The sequence below is a fragment of the Camelus bactrianus genome, chromosome 15 (genome assembly GCF_048773025.1).
Source record: "Camelus bactrianus isolate YW-2024 breed Bactrian camel chromosome 15, ASM4877302v1, whole genome shotgun sequence".
NCBI classification, from domain to species: Eukaryota; Metazoa; Chordata; class Mammalia; order Artiodactyla; family Camelidae; genus Camelus; species Camelus bactrianus.
In genome coordinates this window covers 68,310,034-68,319,685 of record NC_133553.1, presented here as the reverse complement: position 1 = coordinate 68,319,685, position 9,652 = coordinate 68,310,034, and the positions used below count along the sequence as shown (strand labels likewise).

Here is a 9,652-nt window from a genome sequence, read left to right as displayed (position 1 = left end):
CAGCATGCCTCAGTCCTGGCGCCCAGAGCAGTAAGAGCGGACTCTACTGATTATCGCGAAGATTCTGTTTGGCACTGTGCCCGGCGCTTTATATGCGGTGTTTCCGTTAACCTGCATAGCGACCCTGTAAGGTAGGTGATATAACTACGCCCATTTTACAAAGGACGAACCCCCAGGTCAGGATTTGGGCCAGGCATCCAGTCAGCCTTCAGAGCTGGTGCTGGTTAGCTTTCTGCTCCGGATGAGGGGAAGGGCATGGGATTCTGGTAGCTTCGGGCAGAGCCGACTCTTCCTGTACTGGTCGCCCGGCCTTTGATCATACGCCGCCTGGGAGACTTTGAGCCTAACGAATAGACTGGCCTCAGAGTGACAACGTCCTGCCTGACTCTTTCCTGTTTCCCCACCCTGAGGTCAATTGTTAATGGGGTCTCGACCCTTCTTCTTGCCCCCACGGAAGGAATCCTATGCTGGAACACAGGCAACATGATGAGCGCTGGGAGAGGGGGCACACAGCTGTTTCTAGGACTTCCACTCGACTAGTACTTGGGCAGAAAATGTCCCCGCCAGGATGGTGGCGGTGGCAGGAGGGTGAGAAGGCCTGGCCCTACCTGCCAAGGTGGATCTTGGAGTAGCCGCTTGCAGAGAGCCCAACCCACCTCCTCCTGTGGATATTTCCGAGATCAATTTCTAATGCTGGTGATTAATCACCATCCTGCGTGTGATGGGGAGGGAAGAGAAACACTCCTGTGGCTGCAGGTCTTCCCCCATGCCCGGCCATCCCAGCTCATCTTCAGGAGACCATGCTTAGGCTTGGTCTCCTGCCTCCCTTCTCTCCCTATCAGCCCCTCCTCCCTCCTCAGACCTTCCCATGCTCAGGTGCTACAACCCCACCATCAGGATGCTCTGGAAATAATCCACCTGGGGTTCAACGTTGGGGTAGGGGTGGTGTCAGCTAGAAGGCAGAAAGGATATTTCAGGGGAACGAACAAGGCTGGAAGGCAGAAAGGAACCTGGCATTTTAAGACACAGTTCCAAGTGCTTTGCATGGCCTAATCTTTACCATAACCTCATGAGATGAGACTTTAACTTCATTTTAAGGATAAAGAGACTGGATCACAGAAGCCCATGATCATGTCATGGAAACCTCAAAGAAACCTGATTGTGTCATGAAGTCTGTAAGTGGCAGGGCTGTGATTAACCTGATTGCTTGGCTGATTCAGGAGCTCATGCTTTTGGCCACTACAGGTTCTGTTCCTATAACTCAGCCTGGGCCTAACTGGGAGAAGGGTTCAGAGAGAGAGGAGAGGAGGCAGGGCCAAAGATAGGAATTCAGCCGTTGTACTCCAGACAGAGCATGGTCCTTGGAGGTGTTAGTGAGGAGAGGCATGAGAGCAGAGCTCAGACCAGCTAATCTGGCTGCATGTGCAGGGTGAACCGGAGACCTGCACAGATCTGAGGAAGAAGTGTAGCTCTGGCCACTGTGAAAGGTAAGAGCAGAGAGAATTCAGGGCCAGACTGGAGTGCAGAGGTTGTCATGGAACAGGAATCAGTGTAATTACTCCAGTGACCAATGATTTGAGGAATCAGAGACGACCTTGCAACCCTGGGCAACTGGCAGGAAAGTGGCACCACTGACAGAAGCAGAGAATGCCTACTAGCACAGAGCTCATCTGTCACCCACTGTGTACAAAAAGGAACCTTTGCTCCTGCACTGCCCCTTCAATACACAAATACAACACACACACACACATAGCTCCCCTGGTTCCTGTTCAGGGCCCCATCTATATTCTGTTCATCCCCTTCTAAAGGCTACCTCTCTAGGACCTTTATTTTTTAATTTTTAAAAATGTAGTCTTTTTTTTTTTAGGGGGTGGTGGTAATTAGGATTATTTACTTATTTTTAGAGGAGGGACTGGGGATTGAACCCAGGACCTCCTGCATGCTTAACATGCGTTCTACCACTTGAGCTATACCCTCCCCCCTCTCTAGAACCTTCAGATTGGGGTGACCAACTCATTCCTGTTTGCCCAGGACTTTCCTGGTTTTGACACTGAAAGCCCCACGGCCTAGGAAATCCCTCAGTCCCTGGAAAACCAGGATGGTTGGTCACTCTGCTTCCTAGCCCTGGGGACTCAGAACTCTCAGGCTGCTAGGTCAGAACCCTACCACTTAGCAGTGTGAGTGTGGGAAAAAGTGAAGGCAAGGTGTCAGGAGCCCTATGGCTCTTGAAGATTCAAGTCCAGGACAGGATCAGAGGTACAGGAGAGGGGACATTTCTTTGAGAGGCTACAAGAGTAAGGAGCCAGCTCAGCCTGCAAGCAAAGATGCCAAACATGGGTGGTGGGTGGCCCTTCTTTGACGAGCCAGGGTCCCTAGTGGAGTCCCCAAAGCAGAGAAGTCCCACCGCACCCCCAGCCCCAGCCCAGAACGAGGCCAGATGAGCAGGCCTCTTACGGAGTCACTGTGATATAATCACCCTTTAAACAAACACAAGCACGGCTCCCGAACCCCACCCCTCCACCAGGCATGAGCAAAGAACTCCCAGGGCAAATAATTCTAGTCCGCAAGATAGGCAGGGTCAGGTCAAGTCAACTGGCTCTGAGCCGTAACTTTTTTCTACTCGAGGCTTCCTTAATTCTAGCCCAGTGCTGCCACCTTTTGTAACGAAGACTCGAATAAACGAAACTCAAACTTGCCCCAACAAAATGGCCTCCTGGATGGGCGTCTCCTAGGCCAGGAGCTAGAGCCGAGCTTCCCAAATGTTGGGGTGCCTCAGGTCACCTGGAGGGCTTCTTGAAACACAAACTGTTGAGCCCTACTCTTCCAGCTTCTGGTTTAGAAGGTCTAGGGTGGCCCCGAGAATTTGTATTTGTGAAAAGCTCCCAGACGATACTGCTGCTGGCCCAGGGACCACACTTTGAGAACCAGTCCCACAGACCCTGGATTTGGTGAAATAAGCAGTCATTTACTCACGCTCCTCTCTTCCCAGTGTCGGAATTATGAATACGTAGGACAGCTGCAGGTGCAAATCAGTTTATTTAACAGCCACTAAGTACCAGGCACTTGGTAGGCACTTTCTCGCACTTTCTCTTTCAGTCCTCATGACAGCCCTGTGAGGTAGGGATTGCCCCCATTTTACAGATGAGGAAACTGAAGCAAGATCATTTATCCCGATGGACATCCTGATGAGTCTGGGGGAGGGGCCAGCTGGAGTGGCTCAGGTGAGGTGGGGGATAGTGCAAGGGGGGAGACAGAAGGCCAGGGGCCCTTGGGGTAGTGCTTTGAGGGCAACTGAGGGAGAGGGGGCCTGAAGGCCGCAGCTCAACATGAGGAAACGGATGGGGGAAGCCAGTTGACAGACATGGCCCAGGGATTCCTCCTCGCTGATCCTGCTGAGAAAGCAGAGGGCGGAGCACCTGATGCCCTTCCCAGCGGCGCCGCCCTGCCCCTCCCCCCACGCACTCCTGCTCCCCTGACCCGCCTGGGGTTTACAATCCCAGCCAGTTGTTTCTGCTGCCCCCTCAGCATGAGGGTGGGCCTGGTCCCCTTACCAGAGCGAGTTGCAGAAGGCAAGAGTGGAGCTCCCGGGCTGCATCAGGCTGGGACCCGCCTTTCAGAGTCTCCAGGAACACAGCAGCTGCCTCCTCAAAACGCTTTGAGCCCATAGGGATTTAAAAAAAAAAAAAAGAGGAAAGTTTAGGTGTCAGCAGAGCCAAAGAACTTAAAACTGCCCCTTTCTCAAACTGGCTCCAGCTCTGAGTACCACTGACATTGTGACACTGTGACGTTGTGGCACTAGGAGCTTAACTAGAAAATGTCAGTGTAGACCTGGTCCCCACCCCATCCCGCCTCTTCTGCTCCCAACCTCACACCCATTACCTGCAGCCCCATCAAGGCCTTGCCCAGGCGGAAGAGGCCCCGGGGCCAGCCGGGCCGCAAGGTAAGGGCCACCTCGGCATCAGCTAGCGCCCTCTCCGGCTGGCCCAGCCGCGCATGGCAGAATGAACGATTTCCAAATAGCCTAATGAAGACAAGACGGCCCAGAGTCGGGGTCCTCGGCACCCTGCCCTGCCCTGATGTCCCAGCACCGTGGCTAACCAACCCCCCCACCCCACCTACCGGTGATCCCGGGGGTTGAGCTTCAAGGCCTGGGTGAAGAGGACCACAGCCTTGTGGTAGAAACCTTTTTGGGCAAAGCTGGTACCCAACTCTGGGGAGGAGAGAGGGTGGGAAGATTCAGATGGGCCTAGCCCAGGGAGGGTGGGGTGAGGAGGAAGAGAGAAAGCATCTCACTTGCCAGCTCCTGGCTCTGTTGTAAGGCAGCTGCTAGCAGCTCTGGAGATGCCTAGGGATGGGAAGCAAAGTCAAGCAGGACATGAGGCCTCCACCTCCCCAAATCCTACTCCTTTGTTCAAACAGTTAACATTACAGTTAGCATCAAGGCAACTCATGCAACTCTCATGACAACTCTGCAAGATGGTATCAGCCCTACCTTCCTGCAGAGAAAACTACCCCAGAACAGGGTGACAGTAACGGAGCCTGAGCCCATGTCTTTTAATCCGCAGAGAACTCCTTCTACTGGTCACTGCCCATGACCTTTAGATCATGTGACTTCCAGAGCCCTCTGAGGATCCTCTGCCCACCCCCTCACCTCTGCCTTAGGACTCTGCCCAGGGGTCTCCCCTCTTGGAGGGCTTCCTTCCTCCTGGCTCATCTTCTGCTGGGAAGCCAGCTTCCCGCCTTGGGGCTCCTGGCTCAGTCTCTTTTCTCTGCGGGCACCGGGGGGCCAATGTCCAACCTTGCGCAAAGCCAGAGACACAAAGGTGCTGGACAGATCCAGTGGGTCCTGTGAGTAGACACGAAAGTGAGGGAGGGGCAGGGGTGGAGTGGTGGAAGGGGAGGGACCGTGAAGGGACAGAAGAGGGCTCTTCACCTCATCCTCACCACACTCTCCCTGAGCCGGGTTCCCGGAGCTGGGCGGGGGGCTCCCATCCCCATCTGGGGTAGCCTCAGCCTGGAGGGAAGGTGAACAGGCGAGGAGCAGGGATCACCTTGAGCCACCTGCTTTTTCAGCCCCCACCTCCTGGCACTTGGTGGTCTCAGTACCTGCCTGTAGACATTCACGTTGGGCTCCCCGCCATCCTGCTCCAAGCGCCCCTTTCGCTTTCGATCCTTTTGACGCTGCAATAAGAATGACGAGGAAGAGGAAGATGTATTTTGAGCATTAGACTTAAATACACACACACGTAGTTCGTATCTTGAGACCAATTCTTTCCGTGTACGATATATACCATGTGCCATAGCCCCAGGCTAAGAGTTCTGCATTCACTATCTCATTTAACCCTCACAACTCTATGAGGTCTGTTTTGTTGTCATTCTTGTTTTACAGGTGAAAAAGCAGACAAGAGAGTCACCAGGCAAAGGGCTAGTAAGAAGGAGGCAGATTCCAACCCAGGCATCACAGTGTGACTTCAGAGCCATTGCACCCAATGGCCTCCTGGAGACCCTGCAGTCCCCAAGCCCTGTGGGTCCCCTGGCCATCCTGAGTTCTTTTCCTGTTCACAAAGCTTCCCTTCCCTCCCTCCCCTAAATCCCTCTGGGCTCCCCCTCCGTCTGCCCTCCAGCTACCTTCTTCTTGAGTCGTTTCTTCTCTGCTTTCTGTTTCATGCGCTCTTCCTCAGCCACCAGCTCCTCAGCCAGGCGGTTGGCTTCCTGGAGGAGGAAGGGCAGGTGGCCAGAAAAGAGAGAGAGAATGAGAGAAAGCAAGAAGGAGGCAAGTAGTATGACAGGACCTTGAGAGATCCAGAATAGGGGAGAATGTAGACATGGGACATGGGGACTGGGAGAGCTTGAGGGTGGGGGGAAGGTGCGGCTGAGTCTCACCTCTTCAGTCAGCAGGAGCTTTTGAGGCATGGCCACCTGGAGCAGGCTGTCCGAGTCACTGGGGAAGGATGCCGAGGCAGAAGGGCTTTGAGGGGAGGGCTTAGATCCTCGTGGAGGGTCCAGGAAGGACTTCTGGAGACCACAGTAAGTGCCCAGTCTCTCAGCCTCCTTGCCTTCCTCATCACTCTGTCCAGTCGTTTTCCCCTCATAACAGAAACGGTCCAGGATGTCATCTGTCAGGAGGGACAAAGAAGGGAAAGAAGGAAGAAGCTGAGAGAGAGGAGCACCCGAGGGCCAGCCCTCCCTAGGGCACCAGCCTCAATCCCTGGGCCCGGCCCCTGCACTCCCCACCATGGTGCCACAGCTGCAGCCGCCTGCTGCTCCCATCCATATGGATCCGAATCTGGTGCAGGCCCTGGGGATCACTCTCCACAAGCCGTCGAAGAAAATCCACTATGTCCTGGGAGGGGAAGGGGAGGGGAGGCTGGTGTTGGGGGGAGCTCTGGGAGAGAGCAAGGGGCTTGGCGGGGTTGACTCCTCTGCCGTGGCAACCACAAGCCAGCCACTCAGCCCGAGAACCTTAACTGGCCGACCTCTCCCTGCTTGGTGCCTCCAAACACGCCGCTCCCGGTTTCATGGTGTATCACCTCCCTTCACTACTCCCCAGTCTTCGCAAGGGCTGAGGGTGGCACTCAGTCCAGCCTTCTCCGCCACCCCGCTGCTAGGTCACCATCTCCTCTCCCTGACCTGTCACTAGGTCAGCCACACTGATGCCCCTGAAATGGAGCCCTCTTACCTGCTCTTCCAGCTGTGTCCCCTGCCATCTCCTTGAGTGTGAACACCCCCCATACAAATGAGTGCCACAGTTCCTGGCTGGCCTCTCCCCTGCACTTCATCTGTTTCTCCCCAAAACCAAGCTCTCAGCAATTACTCCCCGACTCAAAATTTTCCAGTAATCCCCCACTGTCAAGGCTTCAGGGAGGATTGAATCTAGCCTGGGATTCGGAGCCTTCCCAAAAGCTCCCTGTGTCTGACTTTCCGGTCTTCCCTTGCAATCCTTCCCTACTTAGCTGCCACCAGGCCCCCTGCCAGCCTTGGGGTCTCCCCCGAGCTGTCCTTGAATCCCTCCTAGCTCTGAGCTTCTTTCTCACCACATCTTGCCTCACGTTCATGATCAAGTTCACATTCCACCTCCCCTCAAAGCCTTCCCAGACCCTTTCATCTCCAGTGATCTCTGCCATCACTTGACCACGCTGCACGGACACAGTCTGTGTTATACACTTTGAAACCTTATTATTCATTGCTTTTTATTGCTCTCTTCACTGGGGAGTTGGCATGGGACTGGAGAGAACACTGTGCTGGAGCAGGGCTGCTTGCACCTTAGTTCTGGCTATGCCACTGCCTGGCTGTTTGATTTTGGACAAATCATTTAACCTCTCTGGACCTCAGCTTCCTCTTTCACAAAAATGAAGCAAGATTCCCCGCGGTGTGGCCTGTACATTCTGTGGTTCTAATGAGAATTGTTCCCTTAGTGTAGGCCATCTTTAAAAACAAACAAAAAGAGGGCTGCCTTGACCTTCTGCCTCTCCCCAAGACACCATCTATGCTACTTTCTTGCCTGCCCATACATGATCTGACTACCCAACACCTTCATGAAATCATCGCCCGCCCTCTCGCCCTCCTCCAGCCGCAATGCAGTGGTCTCCTTTGAAGCTCTTGCAATGCACCAAGTGTGCTCCCATTTCAGGGCTTGTGTACTTGTCCCTTCCTCTGTCTGGAATGCTCTTTCCCCCAGGAATGGCTCACTCCCTCAGCCCCTTCAGATCTCTGCTTAAACCTTCGGAGCGAGGCCTTCTCTGACCACTCCCTTTAAAAAGAAAACCTCTCGGTTCAACTCAATGCTCCCTATCCTCCTCCTTGCTTTATTTACGTTTCTCATATTTGACATCCTGTGTCATTTATTTGTTGATTGGCTGCTCCCACTAGACACTTCTAATTGAACAGAGGGATTTTTGTTTGGTTCACTGCTTTCTTCCCAGGGCCTGAAACAGTGTTCAGTACATAGCTGGTGCTCAATAAGTGTGTCCCAAATGAGCAAAAGCAGGGAGATTGGTGAGGAGGCTACTGTAATAGAGATACAGTCGGGAGCTGTGCCTTAAGAACCCTGTGGAGCCAATGTGAGTTCCTCCTGTTAGTGATGGGAGTGGAGCTGGTCTGGGGAGTGAAATGCTCAGATAAAACAGTACTGGGAAAAGAGATGAGTCTAGGTGTGAAATGTTTAGTTAGCAGGCCATTAGAACTGTTCAGGCCAGAAAGAATTGAGTTCTTCAACTAAGGTAGTGGGAGCAGAAGCAGACATGGAAGTAATTGGCTTGATTCAAGAGACATTTCAGAAGTAGATTTTTAGGGACTGACTATGAGTGTGAAGTAAAGAAAAAGGGAGGATTATGTAGAATGATTCTCAGATTTCTGGATTAAGCAACTGGATGGAAGTTTGTGTTATTAACCAAGATTAAGATTAGAGGAGGGGGGCTGGGTATCGCTCAGTGGTAGAGTGCAGGAGGTCCTGGGTTCAATCCCCAGTAACTCCAAAAATAAATAAAAATAAAAGTTAAAAAATAAAAATAATAAATTAAAATATTAGAGATTAATTAAAGATTAGAGGAAAAGCAACCAATCTGCAAAGATGATGAGTTAACCTCTAGATTTGTTGTTTGGTTTTAAAGATAATGAGGAAGCACATGAGGAAGTATAGCTTCTTAATGCTCCCAAATCTGATCCTGTCCCTCCCTCAATAACCCTATCACCTACTTACTTGAGGACATCCAAACCCATGTGCCAGACAAGGCCTTTCAAGCCACCTGCTGCCTTCTTTCCCGCCTCATCTCAAACGTTTCCAACCAAACCCATAAGAAAGGTCTCACTTCAGTCTTGTTCTCTTAACTTTTCCTTGCCTTAGTGTCTTGCTCACACTGTTCCCTCTGGTCATATTTTTCTCCAAGGAACTCCTGTCCACTCCCCAGTTCTCAACTCAGAGATCCTCGTCTGCCCGATCCAGCCCACATCAAGAAGTTGTCACGGCTGAGTCGTCCCCAGTCCCCTTCACCCCCACGTCGCCCTCCACTTGCGCGACGCTGCTACACGATAGGGTCCAAGCCCTATCCCTGCAAAGCCTGCGGGGAGCCCCGCGCGATGCCAGCCCGGGGCGGGGCTCAGCACAGAAGGTTGAAGAGAGGCGTGACCGTGACAATCAGGGCAGAGGGGAGCTAGGGGTCCTTTTTACCTCATCGCCGTAGTCCTCAGGACCGAATTCCTGGCAGAGTCTAGGGACAGCAGCGACCCCCAGCGGGCAGCCAGACCGCAGAGGACAGTCTATAGTAAAGGAAGGCGGCGGCGCGTCAGGGTCCTCGGGAGAGATGGGCCGGAACCCTCTGTCTACCTCCTGAAGCACAAAATCCTACGGAAAACAGAACCAGCCGGGGCTGCCCCTGCCCTCCTGGACCCCCTCCTCTCTTGTCTCACTTGCTTACCTAGCTTAATCGGAATCGGCGCCATCTCCCGTTACAGTGACCCGAAAGTGAAAGATAGTCTGGTATTTGATACTAGCCAAAGGGCGGAGTAGGACCGGGTAGGCGGCCATCTTTGTTAGGGGCAGAAGCCTCGACTACGGAGCGCGAGAGAGTCCATGACGGTTCCGGCGGCTCCCGGGCCAGAGACTACCGCTCCGGGGATGGGGCGGAGCCCGGGCTGCCGCGGGCGCTGGGCGGCG

The 9,652-nt window shown here is 53.4% G+C and overlaps 1 protein-coding gene across 6 annotated transcripts; it reads right to left on the bottom strand.

The window, feature by feature from the left end:
- Positions 1-3,017: 3,017 nt before the first annotated feature.
- TTC31 (tetratricopeptide repeat domain 31) lies at positions 3,018-9,633 on the bottom strand. Of its 6 annotated transcripts, none has more exons than XM_045504017.2 (13): positions 9,414-9,633; positions 9,167-9,255; positions 6,235-6,343; positions 5,884-6,116; positions 5,629-5,712; positions 5,107-5,181; positions 4,934-5,014; positions 4,652-4,846; positions 4,294-4,345; positions 4,120-4,210; positions 3,880-4,021; positions 3,552-3,653; positions 3,018-3,392 (listed from the first exon to the last, which is right to left on the bottom strand). In XM_045504017.2, exons 1-13 carry the CDS (start codon positions 9,436-9,438, stop codon positions 3,162-3,164), a joined length of 1,509 nt encoding a protein of 502 aa, XP_045359973.1. In that variant the 5' UTR covers positions 9,439-9,633; the 3' UTR covers positions 3,018-3,161. The 6 variants fall into 6 exon arrangements, with proteins under 6 accessions (XP_045359973.1, XP_010964884.1, XP_045359975.1 ...); XM_010966582.3 differs by having other exon boundaries at positions 3,018-3,389; XM_045504019.2 differs by having other exon boundaries at positions 9,167-9,340; positions 9,414-9,587.
- Positions 9,634-9,652: the final 19 nt, after the last annotated feature.

Excerpts from the sequence above, each read along its gene's own strand:
- TTC31 (XM_045504017.2), bottom strand. The coding sequence starts at position 9,438 with ATGGCGCCGATTCCGATTAAGCTAG. Across the intron at positions 4,211-4,293 it reads ACAGAGCCAGGAGCTGGCAA|AGTTGGGTACCAGCTTTGCC; the intron begins GTGAGATGCTTT and ends TCTCCTCCCCAG. Across the intron at positions 4,022-4,119 it reads CTCAACCCCCGGGATCACCG|GCTATTTGGAAATCGTTCAT; the intron begins GTAGGTGGGGTG and ends TGTCTTCATTAG.